Source organism: Oncorhynchus gorbuscha, linkage group LG15 (genome assembly GCF_021184085.1).
Source record: "Oncorhynchus gorbuscha isolate QuinsamMale2020 ecotype Even-year linkage group LG15, OgorEven_v1.0, whole genome shotgun sequence".
In the NCBI taxonomy this organism is placed as follows: Eukaryota; Metazoa; Chordata; class Actinopteri; order Salmoniformes; family Salmonidae; genus Oncorhynchus; species Oncorhynchus gorbuscha.
Genome location: NC_060187.1, coordinates 7,980,671 through 8,008,319, shown reverse-complemented (window position 1 = coordinate 8,008,319; position 27,649 = coordinate 7,980,671). Strand labels below are relative to the sequence as shown.

Genomic DNA, 27,649 nt, shown 5'->3' with positions numbered 1-27,649 from the left:
TATATAGCCCTTCGTACATCAGCTGATATCTCAAAGTGCTGTACAGAAACCCAGCCTAAAACCACAAACAGCAAGCAATGCAGGTGTAGAAGCACGGTGGCTAGGAAAAACTCCCTAGAAAGGCCAAAACCTAGGAAGAAACCTAGAGGGGAACCAGGCTATGTGGGGTGGTCAGTCCTCTTCTGGCTGTGCCGGGTGGAGATTATAACAGAACATGGCCAAAATGTTCAAATGTTCATAAATGACCAGCATGGTCGAATAATAATAAGGCAGAACAGTTGAAACTGGAGCAACAGCACGGTAACATGCTAAGTAGTTGCAAATGAGCTGAAATGCTAAAGTTGTCCAGATTCAAACACACAACCTTTGAGTTGCTAGACGTTCGTGTTATACTCCCAACCAACCAACCACCCTACTTTCTTTTTTGCTTTAAGTAAACTTCTGTCTCCTGTAACCATACCAAACATATACTGTACTAATTTGAGTGTCCCGGATGTATGTTTACTATTGTACATCTTGTCTATGAGACCAGGCTGGAGATCGTCAGCATAGTCTTTCAACAAGTTTCTTTGTGTCGCCCAGAAGCAACATCACACCACCACAGGCCTCTTAGACCCTGAGCAGGGAAACAGTGTTTTCCAAACGGTTGCCTATTGAGAGGAGAGCGAGCTGCAGTTCTTCTCCACAAGCTAGAGAAGATAAAAGAATAGCAGAAGGACCGGATGTCCTGCAGGGACTTAACGGCACAACCACAACACCTGAAAAACAGCCTTTTGTCTGCAGCAGCACGACAAACGAGGAAGAGCAAACATTCTGCCAACAGGTTTTCCCATAGTTCTCTTCCGGTTTTTCCATTTAGCCAATAATATCATAGATATTATGATGACAGCCACTCGTAAGAGTCTCGATCACGTGTCAAACTCATTCCAAGTGTTGATTATTTGAATCAGCTGTATAGCGTTAAGGCAACAAAAAACAAACTAAATGTTGATCCCCTTGGGGTCGCGAGGACTGAGTTTGGGGAAACGCTGCACTAGGCTCTCCATGGAACGAGTTTGGGGAAACGCTGCACTAGGCCCTCCATGGACTGAGTTTGGGGAAACGCTGCACTAGGCCCTCCATGGAACGAGTTTGGGGAAACGCTGCACTAGGCCCTCCATGGACCGACTTTGGGGAAACGCTGCACTAGGCCCTCCATGGACCGAGTTTGGGGAAACGCTGCACTAGGCCCTCCATGGACCGAGTTTGGGGAAACGCTGCACTAGGCCCTCCATGGACTGAGTTTGGAGAAACGCTGCACTAGGCCCTCCATGGGACGAGTTTGGGGAAACGCTGCACTAGGCCCTCCATGGACCGAGTTTGGGGAAACGCTGCACTAGGCCCTCCATGGGACGAGTTTGGGGAAACGCTGCACTAGGCCCTCCATGGACCGAATTTGGGGAAACGCTGCACTAGGCCCTCCATGGACTGAGTTTGGAGAAACGCTGCACTAGGCCCTCCATGGGACGAGTTTGGGGAAACGCTGCACTAGGCCCTCCATGGAACGAGTTTGGGGAAACGCTGCACTAGGCCCTCCATGGACTGAGTTTGGGGAAACGCTGCACTAGGCCCTCCATGGGACGAGTTTGGGGAAACGCTGCACTAGGCCCTCCATGGACTGAGTTTGGGGAAACGCTGCACTAGGCCCTCCATGGACTGAGTTTGGGGAAACGCTGCACTAGGCCCTCCATGGGACGAGTTTGGGGAAACGCTGCACTAGGCCCTCCATGGACTGAGTTTGGGGAAACGCTGCACTAGGCCCTCCATGGACTGAGTTTGGAGAAACGCTGCACTAGGCCCTCCATGGGACGAGTTTGGGGAAACGCTGCACTAGGCTCTCAATGGGAACGAGTTTGACACCCCTGGTCTAGACCATGTATTTTCACGGAAGATTTAATGAATGTAGTGGCCAGAGCATTACAATAAACAAAACGTGGCCCTACTACAAATGTTAAAACTTCCAGGATATTTAGGAAACAAGTAAAAATAAAAACATATCCTTTGAAATAACACACAAAATTAAAAATGTACAAATCACATTAACCGACAACCAGTTAACTTTCACCTGGGAAGGTAACTAAGCTGAGTTAATGATGCTGGGAAATATGAGATGATACATGGTTGTGTTCACGTGATCCATACGTAATAAACACTTAAAAATCCCTGGCAAATAAAACAAACCCACAACACATTGTTTGAAAAACATTTATTCCTATAAAAGCTGATTTCTCTAAGGCAGCAGTTTCATGCGTCTTTTAGGTCTCTACATCTGACGGTCTACTAAATACAACGGCACAATGAAATCATCCTTGCTGTGTGCTGCTACAGACTAAATAAAAACAGACGGAAAGCCGTAGATACAAGTTAGAACCAACCTCACATTACTAAGCAGTATTATTATTAAGGACATTCATTTCCCCTACTATCCAAAGTGACTCGTAATTGGCAGTACACAACATGATCTTGGTTCTTTATAAATTACGGATCATCATACTTGTATCTGTAGAAACACACAAGCAAGGAAGTAAAACAACTTCTAGATCACCTTTCAGTTAGGCAATATTGATAACATTGACGGGGGTATTCTCTCACACACACACACACACACACACACACACACACACACACACACACACACACACACACACACACACACACACACACACACACACACACCTCTCGTGTGTGTAAGACTCAAACTCAGATTCCAGTAGAGCTAGAGGAAATGTAAGACTTTAAAAACATGGACCTCAGATGAATCATCTCTCAGACCAGTGAAATCACATCTTTAAAAACATGGACCTCGGATGAATCATCTCTCAGACCAGTGAAATCACATCTTTAAAAACATGGACCTCGGATGAATCATCTCTCAGACCAGTGAAATCACATCTTTAAAAACATGGACCTCGGATGAATCATCTCTCAGACCATGAATCGGATGAATCATCTCAGACCAGTGAAATCACATCTTTAAAAACATGGACCTCGGATGAATCATCTCTCATCTCTCAGACCAGTGAAATCACATCTTTAAAAACATGGACCTCGGATGAATCATCTCTCAGACCAGTGACATCACATCTTTATAAACATGGACCTCGGATGAATCTCGGATGAATCATCTCTCAGACCAGTGAAATCACATCTTTAAAAACATGGACCTCGGATGAATCATCTCTCAGACCAGTGAAATCACATCTTTAAAAACATGGACCTCGGATGAATCATCTCTCAGACCAGTGAAATCACATCTTTAAAAACATGGACCTCGGATGAATCATCTCTCAGACCAGTGAAATCACATCTTTAAAAACATGGACCTCGGATGAATCATCTCTCAGACCAGTGAAATCACATCTTTAAAAACATGGACCTCGGATGAATCATCTCTCAGACCAGTGAAATCACATCTTTAAAAACATGGACCTCGGATGAATCATCTCTCGGACCATGAAATCACATCTTCGGATGAAATCAAGTGCATGGAATGAATCATTGAAATCACATCTTTAAAAACATGGACCTCGGATGAATCATCTCAGACCAGTGAAAAATCTTTAAAAACATGGACCGGATGAATTTCAGACCAGTGAAATCACAGTTCCGGATGAATCATCAGACCAGTGACACATCTTTAAAAAAAAGCATTAGGTCAAATCGGATGAATCAAAATGAAATCACATCTTTAAAAACATGGTCGGATGAATCACTCAGACCAGTGAAATGAAATTTAAAAAAAACATTCGGATGAATCATCTCTCAGACCAGTGAAATCCATCTTTAAAAACATACCTCGGATGAATCATCTCTCAGACCTGAAATCACATCTTTAAAAACACAATCTCTCAGACCGGTGAAATCACATCTTTATAATGGCAAAACAATGATTAGAGTACCAGTTCTTTACAGAACAAAAATATAACATGAAACATGTTAAGTGTTGGTCCCACGTTTCATGAGCTGGAATAAAAGATCCCAAAATTGTTCCATTACGCACAAAAAGCTTATTTCTCTCAAATGTTGTGCTCAAATTAGTTTACGTCCCAGTTTGTGAGCCCTTCTCCTTAGCCAAGACAATCCATCCACCGGACTGGTGTAGCATGTCAGGAAGCTGATTAAAATGGTATGATCATTACAAAAGATGCACCTTGTGCTGGGGACAATAAAAAGGACACTGGAATGTGCAGTTTGTCACAACACAATGCCACAGATGTCTCAAGTTTTGAGGGAGAGTGCAATTGGCATGCCGACTACAGGAATGTCCACCAAAGCTGTTGCCAGATAATTAAAAGTTCATTTCTCTACCATAAGCCTCCAACATCATTTTAGTACGTCCAACCGGACTCAACTGCAGACCACGTGTAAACCACGCCAGTCCCAGGACCTCCACATCCGGCTTCTTCACCTGCGGGATCATCAGAGACCAGCCACCTGGTCAGCTGTTGAAAGGAGTATTTCTGTCTGTTATAAAGCCCTTTTGTTGTAAAAACTCATTCTGATTGGCTTAGCCTGTCTGGCTCCCAAGTGGGTGGGCCTACGCCCTCCCAAGCCCACCCATGGTTGCACCCCTGCCCAGTCATGTGAAATACATAGATTAGGGCCCCTTAAAATGGTATTTCAGTGTACTGATTTCCTTATTTGAAATGTAACTCAGTAAAATCAATGGAAATGTTACATGTTGCGTTTATATTTTTATTTAGTATAAAATAAGAGCCAACTTTGCCTTCATCGTGTCCAAAAAACACAGGTTAAGAGATTAAACATCTGTACCACAAAACTGAATTATAGCTTATTCTTTTCTTGTGGAGTTATGAAATATGACCGGAAACAGAATTAGGCCGGTGGTCCAATAGCTAAGCTTTACATGTTGCTAACTCAGAGCACCAGGACTATCCATCGCCATCCTCATGTATACTCAATGGCTGTCCATGCAGAGAATATACAGGTAACTGCCCAAATAAAGAAAATACCAACATGAAGTGTCTTAATAGGGCGTTAGGCCCCCACGAGCCACGCTTTAGCACACAGAGGTCCTGTTCTGTGAGCTTGTGTGGCCTACCACTTCGCGGCTGAGCCGTTGTTGCTCCCAGAAGTCTCCACTTCACAATAACAGCACTTACAGTTGACTGGGGCAGCTCATAAACTTGACGAACTGACTTGTTGGAAAGGTGGCATCCTATGGCGGGTGTCACGTTGAAAGTCAGAGGTTTTCAGTAAGGGCATTCTACTGACAATGTTTGTCTATGGAGATTGCATGGCAGTGTGCAATTTTTTTATACACCCGTCAGCAATGGGTTTGGCTAAAATGGACACAAATCCTTTTGTATATATAGTGTACTTAGTATCCCTCATTTACTCAAGATGTCCTTTGTTTCGGCAGTTACCTGTATATCAGAAACAGAGTCCAAAACAGAATGCACTTGAACAAGACTTGTTCTGAAAGGTCTGACTAACAAGTGATCATGTACCACTCAATCTGTCTGGGAATGCTTTGCCTTCCCTATTAGAGACATGTATGTCACTACACACACACACACACACACACACACACACACACACACACACACACACACACACACACACACACACACACACACACACACACACACACACACACACACACACACACACACACACACACACACACACACACACACACACGTAACTAAATAGTTTAGTAAAGAAATAGGGGAAAACGAGACACTCCTGCATGAGGCCCACTGCATTCTTCAGACTAATGGCCAGGCTGAAGGACATGTGTGGAAACCACGTTGTGATTCAGGACCTGCTGCCAATGCAAAAATCACACCAAACTTAATCAATAAAAACTGAATGATACGTCTTACTTTTGTAAGATACTGGCTTGTTTAAACATTACTTAAATGGTTTAAAGCTGTACACTATAATCAAGCTTTGAAATCCTTCAGTGTCCGCACTACCGCTTATCTAACCATTCTGTGACCCCCCCCCTTCCATATTGTCATCATGTATGAAATGGTCAATGTGCCTAGACAGGACTTAGGAAGGGGATGCCATGAGAGTGGCCCTCGCGCTGGGACCCAGGCAGTGCTGGGGAGACGTCTAAACCAGTGTCACAGCATCCCTAAAATCATTGTTGGTTGTACAGAATGGCTTCATGTGCAAATCATCTTCGCTACACAACAAGGTTGGTTGTATTTACACACGTTGTATAAAATTACAATGGAAGCGTTTAAAACAAAAGCCGGCGAATCAAAATCTGGTATGAATTATACTGATGACGTTCTAAATAAGATAACTCATCTATGGCTAGCGGTATTTAAAGTCAATTCTCTAAAATCAAATCAAACATTCGGTTTACAGTGAGATTAAAATAGAATTAAAAAAAAAATGTTATTTTTAAATAAGCCCGTCTGGCCCAACACTGGACCGAACCAGGACATCTTCAACTGCACTCCAGCGGTCAGTCTTCGAGAAACACATGATTAAGGGAAGAAGAAAAACACTGAAATAAAATGAACCCTTCATAGTTACAACTTAATTCACGGGTCAACCCAAAGTCCGAAGCATCACAGTAACGTCACGTCGGCCTGTAAAAGGAGTATTTGGACTGTGCAAAATAACACAACACACAGGACATCGAGCGATGCCATCAGTCTGACGCTTCCTGTGGCTCCACTGCTTCCAAAAGGTGTACATTATGTCAGGAGACTCTCCTCCTCTCGCTCTCCAATCTCGCTCCCTCTCCAATCTCTCCCCTCGCTCTCTCCAAACGCTCTCTCCAAACGCTCTCCAATCTCCCCCCCACTCTCTCTCCCAATCCCTCTCTCCAATCCCTCTCTCCAATCCCTCTCTCCAATCCCTCTCTCCAATCCCTCTCTCCAATCCCTCTCTCCAATCCCTCTCTCCAATCCCTCTCTCCAATCCCTCTCTCCAATCCCTCTCTCCAATCCCTCTCTCCAATCCCTCTCTCCAATCCCTCTCTCCAATCCCTCTCTCCAATCCCTCTCTCCAATCCCTCTCTCCAATCCCTCTCTCCAAACTCTCTCTCCAAACTCTCTCTCCAAACTCTCTCTCCAATCTCCCCCCCACACACTCTCTCTCTCCAAACTCTCTCTCCAAACTCTCTCTCCAAACTCTCTCCAAACTCTCTCTCCAAACTCTCTCTCCAAACTCTCTCTCCAAACTCTCTCTCCAAACTCTCTCTCCAAACTCTCTCTCCAAACTCTCTCTCCAAACTCTCTCTCCAAACTCTCTCTCCAAACTCTCTCTCCAAACTCTCTCTCCAAACTCTCTCTCCAAACTCTCTCTCCAAACTCTCTCTCCAAACTCTCTCTCCAAACTCCCCCCCACACACTCTCTCTCTCTCCAAACGCTCTCCAATCTCCCCCCACTCTCTCTCTCTCCTTTCTGGATTTGTCCAGAACGTCACGTGACCCCTTCATGTTTAAAATAAACCTTCATATTAATTATAGCCGTCTTTCTTCATATTCAACAATCGGTGGTTCAATAAAACAAATGATTCAAAACAATTATTGGAATTAGTTTTAGGGAGACGTGATTATATAGATTCTTCTAAGAATGAACAGAGTTATCTTTAAAAATGTAAATTACATTTTTTTTTAAAGGAAACGTGTTGCGTCCCAGATCTGAAAGGTTTCTAGAGATGTGACATCACAGGCCTCCCTTTGGTCCCTGACTGCCGGGGGGGGGCTCAGAAGAAGATTACATCCTCAGGGGTCCTGCATGGAGGGGGCAGGCTGTGGACAGGGGCCTGTGCTGGAGGGGCGTTAGGGCTCTGGGTATGGAGGGGGTTAGGAGCCTGTGGCTGGGTGTGGATGTGCAGGGGGTTGGAGGCCTGGCTGGGGGGCTTCTGTAGGCCGGCGGGCTGATTCTCTGGCCCCCTGTCTGGAAGGCTCGATGAAACTGTGGGGAAGAGAGATAGCACTCAGCCATTTGGTTTTAGATAGGGGTCGTGGTGTGTGTGTGAGTGTGTGAGTGAGAGTGAGAGAGAGCGAGAGTGTGTGTTACCTGTCAAGTGCACGGACTGGGAGTGGACTAGGGTGTGAGGAAGCTGCTGGTTAGGGCTGATGGACCGCTTGGCTTTCAGAGTGCCGTCCTCTTTGGCTGACAACTTCATAGGCAGCATTTGCTTCATATCCAGAGAGGCTGGGAGAGGGGGGGGAGAGGGTGTACAGAGATGAGGGGGTTGGTAGAAAAAGAGTGCAACAGCGAGAGGGTAAGAGAGAGAAGGGGAGAGAGACAGAGAGAAGGGGAGAGAGACAGAGAGAAGGGGAGAGAGACAGAGAGACAGAGAGACAGAGAGACAGAGAGACAGAGAGACAGAGAGAGAGAGAGAGAGAGAGAGAGAGAGAGAGAGAGAGAGAGAGAGAGAGGGAGAGGGGGAGACAGAGAGGGGGGAGAGAGAACACAGAGAGAGAGAACGAGAGCGCGAGGGGGGAGAGAACAGAGGACAGTCATTACATCCCATTCCAATTACTGTGTTATTGGCCAGTTCACAGCAGCTAATGTGATCATGATGGAGCACCATTAAGATCACTAAGGCCAGAGACGTGTTTTCAGAAGCCAGGATGCAGGTATCACACTGTTCGACCAGAGGCACCAGGGCAGGCTTCGATTTGTACGGTCTTATCACGTAGCAGAAACTCCCACCTGATCCTGAAGTAACTAGCCTCACAGTGGTGCGTCTGGTTAGGACGCTTCAGGAGAGAGGTCACGTGTGTTTGAGAGGCAGACTTTCACCTGCATAGTCAACCTTTAACCTACATAGTCAGACTTTACTAGTGCAGGGTGTGGCTACCGTTTCATTTTATTTACATTTCCTGAGCTCAACAAAGAAAATACGTTTTTTAAAATTTATTTCACCTTTATTTAACCAGGTAGGCCAGTTGAGAACACCTTTATTTAACCAGGTAGGCCAGTTGAGAACACCTTTATTTAACCAGGTAGGCCAGTTGAGAACACCTTTATTTAACCAGGTAGGCCAGTTGAGAACACCTTTATTTAACCAGGTAGGCCAGTTGAGAACACCTTTATTTAACCAGGTAGGCCAGTTGAGAACACCTTTATTTAACCAGGTAGGCCAGTTGAGAACACCTTTATTTAACCAGGTAGGCCAGTTGAGAACCCCTTTATTTAACCAGGTAGGCCAGTTGAGAACACCTTTATTTAACCAGGTAGGCCAGTTGAGAACACCTTTATTTAACCAGGTAGGCCAGTTGAGAACACCTTTATTTAACCAGGTAGGCCAGTTGAGAATAAGTTCTCATTTACAACTGCGACCTGGCCAAGATAAAGCAGTGTGACAAAAACAACAGAGTTACACATAAACAAACATACAGTCAAAAACACAATAGAAAAATCTATGTAGTGTGTGATAATAATGTAGAAGATTAATAATGTAATAATGTACAGTGTGAGCAAATGTAGAAGATTAGGGAGGAAAGGCAATAAATAGGCCATAGAGGCTAAATAATTACAATTTAGCATTAATACTGGAGTGATATATGTGCAGATGATGATGTGCAAGTAGAGATACTGGGGTGCAAAAGAGCAAGAGGATAAACAACTATATGGGGATGAGGTAGTTGGATGGGCTATTTACAGATTGGCTGTGTACAGGTACAGTGATCGGTAAGCTGCTCTGACAGCTGATGCTTAAAGTTAGAGAGGGAGATCTAAGTCTTCAAACTCAGAGATTTTTGCAATTAGTTCCAGTCATTGGCAGCAGAGAACTGGAAGGAGGCCGAAGGAAGTGTTGGCTTTGGGTATGACCAGTGAAATATACCTGCTGGAGTGTGTGCCACGGGTGGGTGTTGCTATGGTGACCAGTGAAATATACCTGCTGGAGTGTGTGCCACGGGTTGGTGTTGCTATGGTGACCAGTAAGCTGAGATAAGGCAGGGCTTTACCTTATAGATGAACCTAGAGCCAGTGGGTCTGGCGGTGAACATGTAGCGAGGGCCAGCCAACGAGAGCATACAGGTCGCAGTGGTGGGTAGTATATGGGGCTTTGGTGACAAAACGGATGGCACTGTGATAGACTACATCCAGTTTGCTGAGTAGAGTGTTGGAGGCTATTTTGTAAATGACATCGCCGAAGTCAAGGATCGGTAGGATGGTCAGTTTTACGAGGGTATGTTTGGCAGCATGAGTGTAGGGCGCTTTGTTGCAAAATAGGAAGCCGATTCTAGATTTAATTTTGGATGCTTAATGTGAGTCTGGAAGGAGAGTTTACAGTCTTACCAGACACAAACAGTTGAAGTCGGAAATTTACATATACCTTAGCCAAATACATTTAAACTCAGTTTTTCACAACTCCTGACATTTAATCCTAGTAAAAATTCCCCATCGTAGGTCAGTTAGGATCACCACTTTATTTTAATTACCGTAATTGCTGGACTATTAAGCGCACCTGAATATAAACCGCACCCACTGAATTATTTAAAAATATGTATTTTGTACATAAATACGCCGCACATGTCTAAGCCGCAGGTGCCTACCGGTACATTGAAATACATGAACTTGGTCACCATCTTCCTCCTCCTGTGCACTGAAACCACTGAAGTCATTTCCTTCGGTGTCGGAGTTGAATAGCCTCAGAATTGCTTCATCCGATGTTGGATCGTTTTCATTGTCGCTCTCGTCACTTTCATCCGGAGGCAAATACCCCGCTGAGCTCATGCTGCCCCTTCAACACGCAGCAGTCCAGCCTTTCGAAACCCGTTGATGATGGTGGATTTTTTGACAATGCTTCACGCTGTCAGGACCCACTGGCAGACTTGACCATAAGTTGCTCCTTGCCTGCGGCCCGTTTTAGTGAAGGATTTCTCCCCACTTGTCATCCAAGACTCCCACTGAACAAGGAGCACCACCTTAAATGCACGATTTACACTGATGTCGAGTGGCTGCAAATACTTTGGGCCATCTGCTTTTCTTCCATCTGAAAGCCTTTGTCTTTTTGCACTGAGTCAGTTCCTCACGCTGCGGTTTCCAACGTCTTATCATTGACTCATTAAGGCCAAGCTCCCGTGCAGCAGCTCTCTTTCCTTCTCCAACAGCCAGATCGATTGCCTTCAACTTGAAAGCTGCATCATATGCATTTCTCCGTGTCTTTGCCATGATGAGGGTGACAAAATTACTACCGTAATCAGAATGATGGGAAGTTTGAGCGCGCTCGATTTACGTCACATTATGTGACGGTGCTCAGTTTTTTGGCGGCATGAATCTTGTGAAAGCGGGAAAAATCCATAAATTAGCTGCGTCATTGTATAAACCGCGAGGTTCAAAGCGTGGGAATAAAGTAGCGGCTTATAGTCCAGCAATTACGGTATGTGAAATGTCAGAAGTTTACATACACTCAATTATTATTTGGTAGCATTGCCTTTAAATTGTTTAACTTGGGTCAAACGTGTCGGGTAGCCTTCCACAAGCTTCCCACAATAAGTTGAGTGAATTTTGGCCCATTCCCAAAGCTGGTGTAACTGGGTCAGGTTTGTAGGCCTCCTTGCTTGCACATGCTTTTTCAGTTCTGCCCACAAATTTTCTATGGGATTGAGGTCAGGGCTTTGTGATGGCCAGGCCACTTTGTTGTCCGTAAGCCATTTTGCCACAACTTTGGAAGTATGCTTGGGGTCATTGTCCATTTGGAAGACTAATTTGCGACCAAGCTTTAACTTCCTGACTGATGTTAAAGATGTTGCTTCAATACATCTCCATAATTTTCCTGCCTCATGATGCCATCTATTTTGTGAAGTGCACCAGTCCCTCCTGCAGCAAAGCACCCCACAACATGATGCTGCCACCCCCGTGCTTCACGGTTGGGATGGTGTTCTTCGGCAAGCAAACCTCCGCCATTTTTCCTCTAACCATCATGGTCATTATGGCCAAACAGTTCTATTTTTGTTTCATCAGACCAGAGGACATTTCTCCAAAAATGACGATCTTTGTCCCCATGTGCAGATGCAATCCGTAGACTGGCATTTTTATGGCGGGTTTGGAGCAGTGGCTTCTTCCTTGTTGAGCGGCCTTTCAGGTTGTCGATATAGGACTCATTTTACTGTGGATATAGATACTTTTATACCCGTTTTCTCCAGCATCTTCACAAGGTCCTTTGCTTTTGTTCTGGGATTGATTTGCACTTTTCTCACCAAAGTATGTTCATCTCTTGGAGACAGAACGCGTCTCCTTCCTGAGCAGTATGACGGCTGCATGGTCCCATGGTGTTTATACTTGGGTACTATTGTTTGTACAGATGACTGTGGTACCTTCAGGCATTTGGAAATTTCTCCCAAGGATGAACCAGACTTGAGGTATACCATTTTTTTCCTGAGGTCTTGGCTGATTTCTTTTGATTTTCCCATGATGTCAAGCAAGGGCCTGGGTTAACCTCTACATCACCAGATGAACAGAGGAGGAGTATGATAAGAGTACGGCTAAAGGCTATAAGAACTGGTCATCTAGTGTGTTCGGGAACAGAGTAAAAGGAGCAGATCTCTGGGTGCGGAAGAATATATTCAAGGCATAATGTACAGACAAGGGTGTGGTAGGAAGTGAGTCCAGTGGAGGTAAATCTAGGCACTGAGTGACGATGGAGGTTTTGTCTCTAGAGGCACCAGTTAAGCCAGGTGAGGTCACCGCATGTGTGGGGGGTGGAAAAAAAGGGCTAGCTAAGGCATATTGGGCAGGGCTGGAGGCTCTACAGTGAAATAAGACAATCACTAACCAAAACAGCAATAGACAAGGTATATTGACATAAGGGAGAGGCGTGTGTAGCCGAGTGATCATTGGGTCCAGTGAGTAGCAATATACGAGTCAGGGAACCAATTCAGTAATCGCTACTACGCCTGGCGAGCTGGAGACAAGTCCATTCAGACAGCTAGCGGGCCGGGGCTAGCAGATGAGCCTCTGGGGACGTCACAACGGAAGAGCCTGTTGAAACCACCTTGGACGGTTACGTCGGCAGACCAGTCGTGATGGATCGGCGGGTCTCCGTGTCGGCAGTCCAGGCCAATTGGCAAAAGAGGTATTGTAGCCCAAGAATTGGCTGATGGACCTCTTCGGCTAGCCAGGAGATGGGTCTAGCTCGAGGCTAGCTCCAGGCTAACTGTTACTTGCTTCGGGACAGAGACGTTAGCCAGGATTAGCCACTCCTAGCAGCTAGCTATCTGTGATGATCAGGTGTGAAGGTTCAGAGCTTGCGGTAGGAATCCGGAGATGTGGTAGAGACAAGGCAGTCCGATATGCTCTGGGTTGATATCGCGCTGCGCAGACTGGCTGATGTCCAAAGGTGATGACCGCTAGCAGTGGCTAACTGACCGCTAGCAGTGGCTAACTGACCGCTAGCAGTGGCTAACTGACCGCTAGCAGTGGCTAACTGACCACTAGCAGTGGCTAACTGACCACTAGCAGTGGCTAACTGACCACTAGCAGTGGCTAACTGACCACTAGCAGTGGCTAACTGACTACTAGCTGGCTAGCTTCTGGTGGGGGTTGCAGATCCGTACCACATTGGGTGAGGAGGGTTGCAGGAGAGTATGTTCAGACCATAGATGGAAATTTAAAATATATACGAAGAAAACGATATATACACGGGACAAGACAAAAACAGATGTCCGACTGCGACGCCATCTTGGATTCAACATTAGATCATCATTCATTACATCATAGACCAACATTACATCATAGATCAACATTACATCACAGATCAACAGTAGGGAGTGACCTGCTATCCTACTGTAGGGTGGTGATGTGTTGTGGCTGGTCGTACCTGTGCTGTCGGTGCGGTGGGTGGCCTTGGCACTCTTCGAACTCTTTGAGCTCAGGGCTGCCAGCTTGGTGGGGATCTGCTGCTGGACACCCACCTGCTTGTGCTGCTGGTTGGTGGTGCTGCACAGGTGGAGGGGCACCTCCTTCTTCACCGGCAGCGCCGTGGCGTTGGCGCTCTGACCCCGAGCCAGAACCTCAGGACGCTCCAGGTAGTCTGCGGGCGTCACAGAAGGGCTGGAACGAACCAGGGCCTTCTGGGGGAGGGTGAGGTCTGATCCGACGCTGCAGCTACTGCCCATGCCCAGAAGGAGATCCCCATTTAGACTGCCAGAGAAGGGCATCACCTGGGAGGGGGAAAGGGAGAGCATTCATTCATTCATTCATTCAGCAAAGACAAAGCCATGAGGTCGAAGGAATTGTGTCGAGGCACAGATCTGGGGAAGGGTACCAAAACAATGTATGCAGCATTGAAGGTTGAGAGGAACACAGTGGCCTCCATCATTCTTAAATGGAAGAAGTTTGGAACCGCCAAGACTCTTCCTAGAGCTGGCCGCCCGGGAAACTGAGCAATCGGGGGAGAAGGGGCGTGGTCAGGGAGGTGCCCAGGAACCCGATGGTCACTTTGACAGCGCTCTAGAGTCCTTTCAGATGAACAACCATCTCTGCAGCCAGAACCCGGACTTGAACCTGATCTAACGTCTCTGTAGAGACCTGAAAATAGTTGTGCAGCGACGCTCCCCATCCAACCTGACAGAGCTTGAGAGGATCAGGAGAGAAGAATGGGGAGAAACTCCCCAAATACAGGTGTGCCAAGCTTGTAGCGTCATACCCAAGAAGACTGGAGGCTGTAATTGTTGCCAAAGGCTCTTCAACAAAGTACTGAGTAAAAGGTCTGAATACTTATGTAAATGTGCAATTTCTAAAAACCTGTTTTTGCTTTGTCATTATGGGGTATTGTGATGTCTTTATGGGGTATTGTGATGTCATTATGGGGTATTGAGATGTCATTATGGGGTATTGAGATGTCATTATGGGGTATTGAGATGTCATTATGGGGTATTGAGATGTCATTATGGGGTATTGAGATGTCATTATGGGGTATTGAGATGTCATTATGGGGTATTGAGATGTCATTATGGGGTATTGAGATGTCATTATGGGGTATTGAGTGTAGATTGATGAGAAAAACATAATACATTTTAGAATAAGGCTGTAAAGTCATTTTTGGGGGGTGAAAAGTCAAGGGGTGCGACTACTTTCTGAATGCACTGTGCATACACACAATTAATAACATAAAAGTGGAGGATGAGAAGCCATTTTGAGTCACATGTGCAAGTAGTTTCAATAAGTTCAACTCAGGATATAGATATTTCAGTTGGACACCAAAAATGTGCAGGACAATTACATCGCTTTAGATTGAGGTCGTCATGGAACCTATGGTAACAACATAAAAGAGAATACTGTTGTCATGGAACCTATGGTAACAACATAAAAGAGAATACTGTTGTCATGGAACCCATGGTAACAACATAAAAGAGAATAACTGTTGTCATGGAACCTATGGTAACAACATAAAAGAGAATACTGTTGTCATGGAACCCATGGTAACATAAACGAGAATACTGTTGTCATGGAACCTATGGTAACAACATAAAAGAGAATACTGTTGTCATGGAACCCATGGTAACAACATAAAAGAGAATACTGTTGTCATGGAACCTATGGTAACAACATAAAAGAGAATACTGTTGTCATGGAACCCATGGTAACAACATAAAAGAGAATACTGTTGTCATGGAACCTATGGTAACAACATAAAAGAGAATACTGTTGTCATGGAACCTATGGTAACAACATAAAAGAGAATACTGTTGTCATGGAACCTATGGTAACAACATAAAAGAGAATACTGTTGTCATGGAACCCATGGTAACAACATAATATAATAGTTTGTTGATCTCTGTTCTATGGCTTTGAGCGAACTTGGTTCGCCATGTAAATTGGAACCCTCTTGCTTTGTAATTTTATGTTTGTGCACGGCAGCCGCGGTTTGTTATGTTTAGATGAGTGTTGAGGTATCTTTGAACCCTGCTTCTAAAAGGGCCAGCCCGGCACCCGGCGCCGTGTCGACAGCAGCGTCTTAACTCAGCACAGAGCCGCTGCACCATTAAAGGAAACACAATCTGTTCAAGAGCAATCAGAAACACATGCTGCTCTTTCTGCTGAGCAGGCATTTTGGAACAGGCTTTTACAGCACAATCCCAAAGCAACAAAAATACAACTCTAAACACTGTCTGCATTGTCACACTAATAACCACCTTCAAAGAAAGTTGAGTGAAGCAGCAAAGTGTAGGAGGTCGATCTCCAAAAAAAGTGTATAAAGTCAAGAAACCACATCAGTTTATTGTCCTGCTGGCATATCCAGTGCCTTGCGAAAGTATTCGGCCCCCTTGAACTTTGCGACCTTTTGCCACATTTTAGGCTTCAAACATAAAGATATAAAACTGTATTTTTTGTGAAGAATCAACAACAAGTGGGACACAATCATGAAGTGGAACGACATTTATTGGATATTTCAAACTTTTTTAACAAATCAAAAACTGAAAAATTGGGCGTGCAAAATTATTCAGCCCCCTTAAGTTAATACTTTGTAGCGCCACCTTTTGCTGCGATTACAGCTGTAAGTCGCTTGGGGTATGTCCATCAGTTTTGCACATCGAGAGACTGACATTTTTTCCCATTCCTCCTTGCAAAACAGCTCGAGCTCAGTGAGGTTGGATGGAGAGCATTTGTGAACAGCAGTTTTCAGTTCTTTCCACAGATTCTCGATTGGATTCAGGTCTGGACTTTGACTTGGCCATTCTAACACCTGGATATGTTTATTTTTGAACCATTCCATTGTAGATTTTGCTTTATGTTTTGGATCATTGTCTTGTTGGAAGACAAATCTCCGTCCCAGTCTCAGGTCTTTTGCAGACACCATCAGGTTTTCTTCCAGAATGGTCCTGTATTTGGCTCCATCCATCTTCCCATCAATTTTAACCATCTTCCCTGTCCCTGCTGAAGAAAAGCAGGCCCAAACCATGATGCTGCCACCACCATGTTTGACAGTGGGGATGGTGTGTTCAGGGTGTTGCTTTTACGCCAAACATAACGTTTTGCATTGTTGCCAAATAGTTCAATTTTGGTTTCATCTGACCAGAGCACCTTCTTCCACATGTTTGGTGTGTCTCCCAGGTGGCTTGTGGCAAACTTTAAATGACACTTTTTATGGATATTATTTTAAGAAATGGCTTTCTTCTTGCCACTATTCCATAAAGGCCAGATTTCTGCAATATACGACTGATTGTTGTCCTTTGGACAGAGTCTCCCACCTCAGCTGTAGATCTCTGTAGTTCATCCAGAGTGATCATGGGCCTCTTGGCTGCATCTCTGATCAGTCTTCTCCTTGTATGAGCTGAAAGTTTAGAGGGATGGCCAGGTCTTGGTAGATTTGCAGTGGTCTGATACTCCTACCATTTCAATATTATCGCTTGCACAGTGCTCCTTGGGATGTTTAAAGCTTGGGAAATCTTTTTGTATCCAAATCCGGCTTTAAACTTCTTCACAACAGTATCTCAGACCTGCCTGGTGTGTTCCTTGTTCTTCGTGATGCTCTCTGCGCTTTTAACGGACCTCTGAGACTATCACAGTGCAGGTGCATTTATACGGAGACTTGATTACACACAGGTGGATTGTATTTATCATCATTAGTCATTTAGGTCAACATTGGATCATTCAGAGATCCTCACTGAACTTCTGGAGAGAGTTTGCTGCACTGAAAGTAAAGGGGCTGAATAATTTTGCACGCCCAATTTTTCAGTTTTTGATTTGTTAAAAAAGTTTGAAATATCCAATAAATGTCGTTCCACTTCATGATTGTGTCCCACTTGTTGTTAATTCTTCACAAAAATATACAGTTTTATATCTTTATGTTTGAAGCCTGAAATGTGGCAAAAGGTCGCGAAGTTCAAGGGGGCCGAATACTTTCGCAAGGCACTGTATCTGACACCCTGTGCAGTGACAGACAGTCCAGCTCCAGTATGATTGATGAGTGTGGAGAAGGAGATGGGATGCCAGGGAGGCCCTGGGTCCCAGGGGGCTGGGAGGGTCGGGGTCCCAGGGGGCTGGGAGGGCCGGGGTCCCAGGGGGCTGGGTGCGTGGGTAGGCCAGGCTGAGCGCGTGGGTAGGCCAGGCTGAGCGCGTGGGTAGGCCAGGCTGAGCGCGTGGGTAGGCCAGGCTGAGCGCGTGGGTAGGCCAGGCTGAGCGCGTGGGTAGGCCAGGCTGAGCGCGTGGGTAGGCCAGGCTGAGCGAGTGGGTAGGCCAGGCTGAGCGAGTGGGTATGCCAGGCTGAGCGAGTGGGTAGGCCGAACACACTGAACACAGAGGCCTCTTCTGAGGCTGCAGCCCACTCAGCTCTGGAGGATAGAAGTGCCCCGAGGTGATAACTCAGTTATGCAGTGGGGTTCTGTGCTGCACTCTCCCCTCTCTCAACACTCGCACACCCCCACGCACACAGACGTTCCATTGTTTCCTCCCCAAGGTGCCCATGGTAAATACAGGGAGCACAAAGACTTGACTGACAGCACATAAACAACTAGGCCTGGCTGGGCTCGAGCAGCTCTATTAATGAGAGGGTGATGGGTTGCCTGCCGAATGGCTAATTATACATTGTGGCTATTTCTCATCATCAGGCTCCTTGGATGCTCATCACCAGCTGAGACAGGTGGGTTTCCTGTTTCCACAATGCCTTGGGAAGGGGGCTGCGAACCCATAACCCAAATAGCTAACAGGGCTCAGTCCTGTTCAAGGAGGTGGGCCTAACTTGTCGGCTCTAAGAAAAGGAAACAGAAAAGCTCGTAGTACTAGCACTTCCACTCCAGCCGAAACAAAACTTTCATTTAAAAAAAGACACAAAATGCCTCAGAAATCATCCTCTTCTCAGTCTCAACGTAAGCTACATAATTCAGAGTAGGGTCAGAGCACTGCACACTAACATGGGATTGCTAATACTCAAGACAACAGAATGTGTGCCCTGAGGATAGCAGGTCTGGTGTGAGTGAGTACAGGTTTACAGGCCTGAAGTAAGGAACATAGTCACTTCCTCTTCTGCAGGTAATAACTTAAAAGCCCTGGCTGACCCCAGAGGCCTGGACCCCAGAGGCCTGGACCCCAGAGGCCTGGACCCCAGAGGCCTGGACCCCAGAGGCCTTGACAGAGTTAGCCTTAAACCACTCCGACTGTCTGACAGACCACGACAACACTGCCAGAAAGCCGTATTATATCACAGAGGGCGACCAGGAAGTGCAGAGGGCTTCAATCCCAGCGTCCACCCTTCCGACTGTTTCTCCCACCTCCAATTTCCTCACTGTCTGGATAAAATGTCAATATGCCAAAAACTAAAATATATAGAAAAAGCAGGATCAGGAGACAGACAGGCAGAAAGATGTGGAGTTGATGAATGGCTTTATAATGGAGTGGATATTGTGATTGAAACACTGTCTAAGTCCTTTTACATAGTAAGAAGAGTGGACTCATTGCAAAGGAGTAGGTGGTGAAGCACTCTGACCCACTGGAGTGATGCCACAGCAGCGTTTGTATGCCAGCAAGCTCATCACACATCACCTAGCTACTGTGTTATAGTGGGGAGGGTGAGGAAGAATGAATTATTCCATTTACAAAACATCATACAGTGACACTGAATGACTAGGATACAGTGAGATGTCAGACACGTGACCAAGCCTGGGGGGGGGGTCAGGGGTTAAGAAGCACAGTTCTGGCTTCCCGGGTGGCACAGTGGTTAAGGGAGCTGTACTGCAGCGCCAGCTGTGCCACCAGAGACTCTGTGTTCACGCCAAGGCTCTGTTCTTAACTGGCCGGTCCGTGGGGCGACGTACAATTGGCCTAGCGTCGTCCGGGTTAGGGAGGGTTTGGCCAGTAGGGAAATCCTTGTCTCATCGGGCACCAGCGACTCCTGTGGCGGGCCGGGCGCAGTGCGCGCAAACCAAGGTTGCCAGGTGCACAGTGTTTCTACGTTAGAGTGCAGAGCAAAGTGTGCAGTGATGCAGAAATACTGGTAACCTTTACAGCACTGGAGGAACGGGACGACAGAAGAATTTTCATAGTAAATAAATAACTTTTTATTTTATTTTTTAAAGTTACCGTTTTTTGTTTGTTTGTTTAAACACTAAATATATTCATGTCACCAAATAACGGATTAAAACCCACTGTTCTACAGCAGCCTCAGAGGGACAGCAACATACCACCGCTGGCTTGCTTCTGAAGGAGGGTAGGTCCTGGTCAGCCCCTGGATGGGAGACCAGATGCTCCTGGAAGTGGTGTTGGAGGGCCAATAGGAGGCACATTTTGCTTTGGTCTAATTTTTAAAAAAAGATCCCAATCCCACAGGGCAATAATTGGGGACACAAGTTTTTACAACTGTTTGGACTAATGATTACAGCCCAGATCAGCTACATTTACATTTAGATGCAGGCAAGGCAGTATTGAATGCGTCACTCACCTTGATTACTCCAATTTGTCTCATTGACCTGTGCTCATTTGTAGGCTAGGTTGTAGCAACCTCATGATGTATATAGGGCAAATTAGAGTATCATGTAGTATCCTAAACCTATCGCTGTTACATTGAACTGGGTGAATGGAATATGAATGACAGTCATCCAATATGCTGTAATAGAAATAAGGCCACACTCATTTAAATGAAGAAAAAAACGACTCCTTCCTCATCTTAAACGGCACTGACCTCCACTGTTTCACAGGTTCTCAAGCCACACATGGCTTCATCAAATAACCTATTATTACAATGTGGCAATATTTGTATTTTAGATCCGTTTTTCCTTGAAAAACATTTAGTTTTACTTTTTTATCATTGGAAACTATTCCCATTCAGACCTGGGGTTTGACAACGGCATCAGCAGCCTTCACTGCAGAGTTCAGAGTTCAAACCCAAGGCCTTTTCCTGTTCCAAAAAAAGCACATGGTCCTGATAGTGGAGTGGGCTGAATGATAATTAACATATGCATTCCTTCCGGAGAGGTAACACTTCCCCCATTTTATCCAATGAACATTGTGAACGGGCCTGTGGGCCCAAACCTGCCGGCTGCTGCTGTGGGTGATGGGATAGCTAGCTAGCTGGGACATCCCCAACTTAAATCCTATCCCCAACTCTGAACCAGAATCTGGGTTCACACAAGATGTTCTCAGGAAGCAGCCGTTCAAATTTCCCATTCACATGCTTTTCAAGCGTAATAATGTCAAATTAAGTTTGGTGCTCATGAAAGAACTGAGTGTTGCTGAGCAACGATCATCATTACTGCAATCCTGACTGTATGTACTTCCAAAAAAGCTCTCAATAAAAAGTTACACGCAGCTGGAAAAAATGCCTTGTCTGGAAATAATCTTAATTTAAAAGGAGACCAATAAGAAGGAGACTTGTTTGGGCCAAGAAACACGAGCAATGGACATTAGACAGGTGGAAATCTGTCCTTTCGGTTCCAACACGGCAGTTGGAACCAAAAATGTCAAATTTGGACTCATCAGGCCAAAGGACAGATTTCCACCAGTGTAATGTCCATTGCTCGTGTTTCTTGGCCCAAGCAAGTCTCTTCTTCTTATTGGTGTCCTTCACTAGTGGTTACCTTGCAGCAATTTGAACACGAAGGACTGATTCACGCAGTCTCCTCTGAACAGTTGATGTTGAGATGTGCGTTACTTGAACTCTGTGAAGCATTTATTTGGGCTGCAATCTGAGGTGGAGTTAACTAATGAACATATCCTCTGCAGCAGAGGTAACTCTGGGTATTCCTTCCCTGTGGTGGTCCTCATGAGAACCAGTTTCATCATAGCGCTTGATAGTTTCTTCAAGTGCGGTCGCAGAAACATTCAAAGTGCTTTACATTTTCCGGACTGACCGACCTGTACATGTCTTAAAGTAATGGAGTGTCATTTCACTCCGCTTATTTGCATAATTCCTTGCCATAATATGGACTTGGTTGTTTACCAAATAGGGCCATCTTCTGTATACCACCCCTACCATGTCACAACACAACTGATTGGCTCAAACACATTGAGGAAAGGAATCCACAAATTAACTTTTAACAAGGTACACCTGTTAATTGAAATGCATTCCATTTCATGAAGCTGGTTGAGAGAATGCCAAGAGTGTGCCAAGCTGTCATCAAGGCAAAGGTTGGCTACTTTGACAAATCTCAAATACAAAATATATTTAGATTTGTTTAACAATTATTTAGTTACTACATGATTCCATATGTGTTATTTGTTAGTTTTGATAGTTAGCGAGCTGGGTGCTGTGATAGTTAGCTAGCTGGGTGCTGTGATAGTTAGCTAGCTGGGTGCTGGGTATTGTGTTAACTAGCTGGGTGCTGGGTATTGTGATAGTTAGCTAGCTGGGTGCTGGGTATTGTGATAGTTAGCTAGCTGGGTGCTGGGTATTGTGATAGTTAGCTAGCTGGGTGCTGGGTATTGTGATAGTTAGCTAGCTGGGTGCTGGGTATTGTGATAGTTAGCTAGCTGGGTGCTGGGTATTGTGATAGTTAGCTAGCTGGGTGCTGGGTATTGTGATAGTTAGCTAGCTGGGTGCTGTGATAGTTAGCTAGCTGGGTGCTGTGATAGTTAGCTAGCTGGGTGCTGTGATAGTTAGCTAGCTGGGTGCTGTGATAGTTAGCTAGCTGGGTGCTGTGATAGTTAGCTAGCTGGGTGCTGTGATAGTTAGCTAGCTGGGTGCTGTGATAGTTAGCTAGCTGGGTGCTGTGATAGTTAGCTAGCTGGGTGCTGTGATAGTTAGCTAGCTGGGTGCTGTGATAGTTAGCTAGCTGGGTGCTGGGTATTGTGATAGTTAGCTAGCTGGGTGCTGGGTGCTGTGATAGTTAGCTAGCTGGGTGCTGGGTATTGTGATAATTAGCTAGCTGGGTGATGTGATAGTTAGCTAGCTGGGTGCTGTGATAGTTAGCTAGCTGGGTGCTGTGATAGTTAGCTAGCTGGGTGCTGTGATAGTTAGCTAGCTGGGTGCTGGGTATTGTGACAGTTAGCTAGCTGGGTGCTGGGTATTGTGATAGTTAGCTAGCTGGGTGCTGGGTATTGTGATAGTTAGCTAGCTGGGTGCTGGGTATTGTGATAGTTAGCTAGCTGGGTGCTGGGTATTGTGATAGTTAGCTAGCTGGGTGATGTGATAGTTAGCTAGCTGGGTGCTGTGATAGTTAGCTAGCTGGGTGCTGTGATAGTTAGCTAGCTGGGTGCTGTGATAGTTAGCTAGCTGGGTGCTGTGATAGTTAGCTAGCTGGGTGCTGTGTATTGTGATAGCACCGCCTAAGTGTGATCAGTTGAGATTAGATTTTAGACCTTTGAAGAGCAGACAACCGTTTAAATAAATACACATTTGAGTATCAAAATATGATAATATAGCCTCCCAGGTGGCGCAGTGGTCTAAGGCACTGCATCGCAGTGCTAGCTGTGCCACCAGAGATTCTGGGTTCGAGCCCAGGCTCTGTCGCAGCCAGCCACGACCGGGAGGCCCATGGGGCGGTGCACAATTGGCCCAGCGTCGTCCGGGTTAGGCCGGCAGGGATATCCTTGTCTCATTGAGCACTAGCGACTTCTGCCGGGCGCAGTGCACGCTGACCAGGGTGATAGGTGTACAGTGTTTCCTCCGACACATTGGTGCGGCTGGCTTCCGGGTTGGATGTGCATTGTGTCAAGAAGCAGTACGGCTTGGTTGGGTTGTGTTTCGGAGGACGCATGGCTCTCGACCTTCGTCTCTCCCAAGTCCCTACGGGAGTTGCAGCAATGAGACAAGACTGTAACTACCAATTGGGGAGAAAAAAGGGGTCAAAATAAATAAATAATAAAAATAATAATAAATAAAAAGACAATATATCCTAAAGAAGTTTTCATAAGGGCTAAAGGATAGCTGAAGAGCAGTGATGAGGCCAGCCCAGACCAGAGATCAGTCTGTGTGTCACTGATTTTCAAACGAAAAGGTTGTGTTTAATGTCATCTGCCTGGGAGAAAACAGCCAGGCCAAAACAAGCTCTTACTCAGAGCTGAAAAACATCACACACACAGTACATACCAGTACAGACACACAACAAGGAGGTCACATGGAGGAGAGGCGTGCCGTGAGGTGACATCACACACACAGTACATACCAGTACAGACACACAACAAGGAGGTCACATGGAAGAGAGGCGTGCCGTGAGGTGTTGCTTTATTTGTTTATTGAAAACAGGTTTGCTGTTCTCTTGCGATATATACGATGGAAGGGAGTTCCATGCACTCACGGCCCTGTATAAAACTGTACATTCCCTTGAATTTGTTCTAGACCTGGAGACTGTGAAAAGACCCCTGGTGGCATGTATTGAGGTGTGTGTGTGTGTGTGTGTGTGTGTGTGTGTGTGTGTGTGTGTGTGTGTGTGTGTGTGTGTGTGTGTGTGTGTGTGTGTGTGTGTGTGTGTGTGTGTGTGTGTGTGTGTGTGTGTGTGTGTGTGTGTGTGTGTGTGTGTGTGTGTCAGTGCTGTGTGTAAATTGACTACGCAAACAATTTGGAATTTTCAACATGAATGTTTCTATATAAAAACAAGAAGTACAGTCAGCCAGTCTCTCCTCAGCTCATAACCAGGAGAGACTGGCAGCATAGTATTTATATCAGCCCTCTGATTACAATGAAGAGCAAGACGTGCCGCTCTGTTCTGGACCAGCTGCAGCTTAACTCTGTCTTTCTTTGCAGCACTTGACCACATGGCTGGACAATAATCAAGATACGATCAAACTAGAGCCTGGAGGACTTGACCACATGGCTGGACAATAATCAAGATACGATCAAACTAGAGCCTGGAGGACTTGACCACATGGCTGGACAATCAAACTAGAGCCTGGAGGACTTTAATATACGATCAAACTAGAGCCTGGAGGACTTGACCACATGGCTGGACTAGAGCCTGCAGGACTTGAATGGCTGGACAATAATTAATATACGATCAAACTAGAGCCTGGAGGACTTGACCACATGGCTGGACAATAATTAATATACGATCAAACTAGAGCCTGGAGGACTTGACCACATGGCTGGACAATAATTAATATACGATCAAATTAGAGCCTGGAGGACTTGACCACATGGCTGGACAATAATCAATATACGATCAAACTAGAGCCTGAAGGACCTGCTTTGTGGAGTGTGGTGTCAGCAGAGCATCTCTTTATTACGAACAGACTTCTCCCCATCTTTATAACCATTGAATCTATATGTTTTAACCATGACACAGTTTACAATCCAAGGTAACACCAAGTAATTTAGTCTCCTCCACTTGTTCAACAGCCACACCATTCATTACCAGACTCAGCTGAGGTCTAGAACTTAAGGAATGATTTGCACCAAATACAATAATGCTCTCATCACTTCACTCACTAACAACAAATTGTGTCACTCGGTCACTCTCTGCATTACGCCGCCACAGAGAGACCGGTTTCTAGCCATGGACATTGCCAAAGATCCTTATCATTAGGGACTCAAGGGAGATTCCCTCCACTTCCTGTGAAGTTGGCCAGGTCTTGATCTGACAAGTAACCAGCCAGAGATGCCATCATGTTATACCTGAACAATGTCGTGGTTGAGGTAGTCAACTCCTCACTTCAGATGGCTAACCCAGTCAATTCAAGTCAAACCAAATAATACCCACAAGGCAGCTCTGGCTATCAGGGGCATCCGTCTGTCTGCAGAATGTTCCGGGTGAAACACAGTCCCGCCTGCCAGCGTTGAAAGACCAGATACAGTTAATGACATGCTAGCTGTTCCCATAGACGTCCACTAGTTGAGCTAACGACACTCCATTTAAAAACAAACTCACACAATACAAGTTTTTGTTGAAGAGTAAAAAGAGATGGAAAGAGAGAAGGAAAGAGAATATTTCCCTGTGTTGGTGGCTTCCTGGTTGACTAATTAGAAGTGTATTCAGATGTGGGTGTGTTTCCCCCATCACTGTGCTACTGCTGTGGTTATCACACGGCCCATCAGTAAACATTCTAAGGGAAGTAGCAGGTGTGTGTGTGTGTGGTGTGCGAGTGTGTGGGCTGTTATAGGAATCCAGACAGACAAGGGGGGGAGGAAGGATGGATGAAGGGAACAAAGGAGGGAGGGAACAAAGGAGGGAGGGGACAAAGGAGAGAGGGGAGGGAACAAGGAAGTATCTTCAGTATTTGTGTGTCTGTTCTCCTGTTGGCATAGGGACAGAGTAAAGGTAACACTGAAACACAGCAGAGGTGTTTGCTATGCTGGATGGGGAAGGATAAGAGGGGCAAACAGAACATGATAGAGGCCTGTAGTGGACAAAAGGCAGTGTTAGCACAGGCAGCGCCATTAAGGGCTTCCGCCATTTTAATGTTGTCAACCGGGTGGGGCGTCCAACTTCATTGGCTGATCCGTCCTGGTGACCCTGTTGGGAGTCATGTCCAACCGGGTCATCAGGAGGGATCAGCCAATCCTGAAGAAGAAAATTAACTACTTCAAAATTGAAGTACTAGTTACCACAGCCACAAAGTCAAAACACTGCCTATTTCCACAATTTATCGTCTAAAAAAAGTGATTTTAAAACTAACCTTAACCCTAGCCACAATGCTAACCTTAAATTAAGACCATAAAGATCAAATAAAATCATGTTTAGGATATAGTCAATTTTAACTTTGAGTTTGTGCCATCGAGTGGAATCCCTCATTCTTGGGTCTTGGCTTGATACTGGGACTATGGCATAGTGAAATGGGTTGGTAGGTCACCAGAGAACTTCAAAGCTTTAGTTGTTAACCACCAATGAGGTATTGGGTTGGGGCAAGTGGTGTTTTAGCCATATGCGACTGGTGCTGGTACGGATCGCAGAGCGATACCAATGGACACCGGGTGTAAGTGTAATGTGTGAGAGAGAGAGAGAGAGAGAGAGAGAGAGAGAGAGAGAGAGAGAGAGAGAGAGAGAGAGAGAGAGAGAGAGAGAGAGAGAGAGAGAGAGAGAGAGAGAGAGAGAGAGAGAGAGAGAGACATCATCCCCACCTCAATGGTCTTCCTCTTGATCTTCCTCTGCTGCTCCAGGCGTTCCTTCTCCTTCTCCACTGTGCGGGTCGACTCCCTCAGTCTCTCCAGATCCTGTTGGTACGTCTCTCTCTGTCTCTCCAGATCCTCCCTCTCTTCCGCCAGCTTTTCCTCCAGCCTCCTGCAGTCGTCCTCTCTCTGCCTCAGCGTCCCTTCCGTGACCTCGGCCTGCAGCCTGTGGCGCTCCCGCTCCCTCTCCCAGCGAGCCTGGGGGACAGACACAAGGTTCATCTCTACTTCATGCAGACTGGTATAATACAGTTTTTCTTCGAAGTGGCTGCGGTTCAGGATTTTCGGGAACCCAAAAGTTCAGTGGCTAAATATTTCTTTGCATGTGTTAAATATATATATATATTTTAAAGGCATCAAATAGTTGTTTACTAAAATTCCCCAAATGATCCAATGATGACCTTGTAATCCATTTGAAGCAATAGCCCAGCCTATTTCAGCACCGTTTCACACTGCTTATAGACAAGCTTGACTTTAATAAATCAAAACATTTTCTTTTCAGTAACATCTCTGTTTAGATATTGGTTAGGCTACAACAATACAATTAGGTTGTGGAAATGCTAAGTTGATGTGAGTGCTGCTCATATTCACCTTGTCTAGTTGGCTCAATTATCTCTGTATATTTGGTTAATTCTCTGTCTGGGCAAATAAGTGGAGGTGGTAAGGGGGGCTGTGGGTTAAGAC

At 45.6% G+C, this 27,649-nt stretch overlaps 1 protein-coding gene and 1 long non-coding RNA gene across 4 annotated transcripts in view; both read right to left on the bottom strand.

Annotated features, from left to right (window-relative positions):
• Positions 1-2,230: 2,230 nt before the first annotated feature.
• Positions 2,231-3,481, bottom strand: LOC123997475. The gene is made up of 2 exons (XR_006832115.1): positions 3,310-3,481; positions 2,231-2,947 (listed from the first exon to the last, which is right to left on the bottom strand). It is a non-coding gene; the product is annotated as an uncharacterized LOC123997475 (long non-coding RNA).
• Positions 3,482-7,317: 3,836 nt separating this feature from the next.
• Positions 7,318-27,649, bottom strand: part of LOC123996622 (rho guanine nucleotide exchange factor 18-like) — a 114,391-nt gene continuing 94,059 nt past the window's right edge. For 2 of the 3 annotated variants that reach the window (XM_046300132.1, XM_046300133.1), the window contains 4 exons: positions 26,918-27,163; positions 13,811-14,153; positions 8,053-8,190; positions 7,318-7,947 (listed from right to left, as the gene is read on the bottom strand). In XM_046300132.1, the coding sequence (XP_046156088.1) occupies positions 7,736-7,947; positions 8,053-8,190; positions 13,811-14,153; positions 26,918-27,163 (939 nt within the window). In that variant the 3' untranslated portion in view covers positions 7,318-7,735. The remainder of the gene's footprint in view (positions 7,948-8,052; positions 8,191-13,810; positions 14,154-26,917; positions 27,164-27,649) is intronic. The other variant, XM_046300134.1, reaches the window with a different exon arrangement.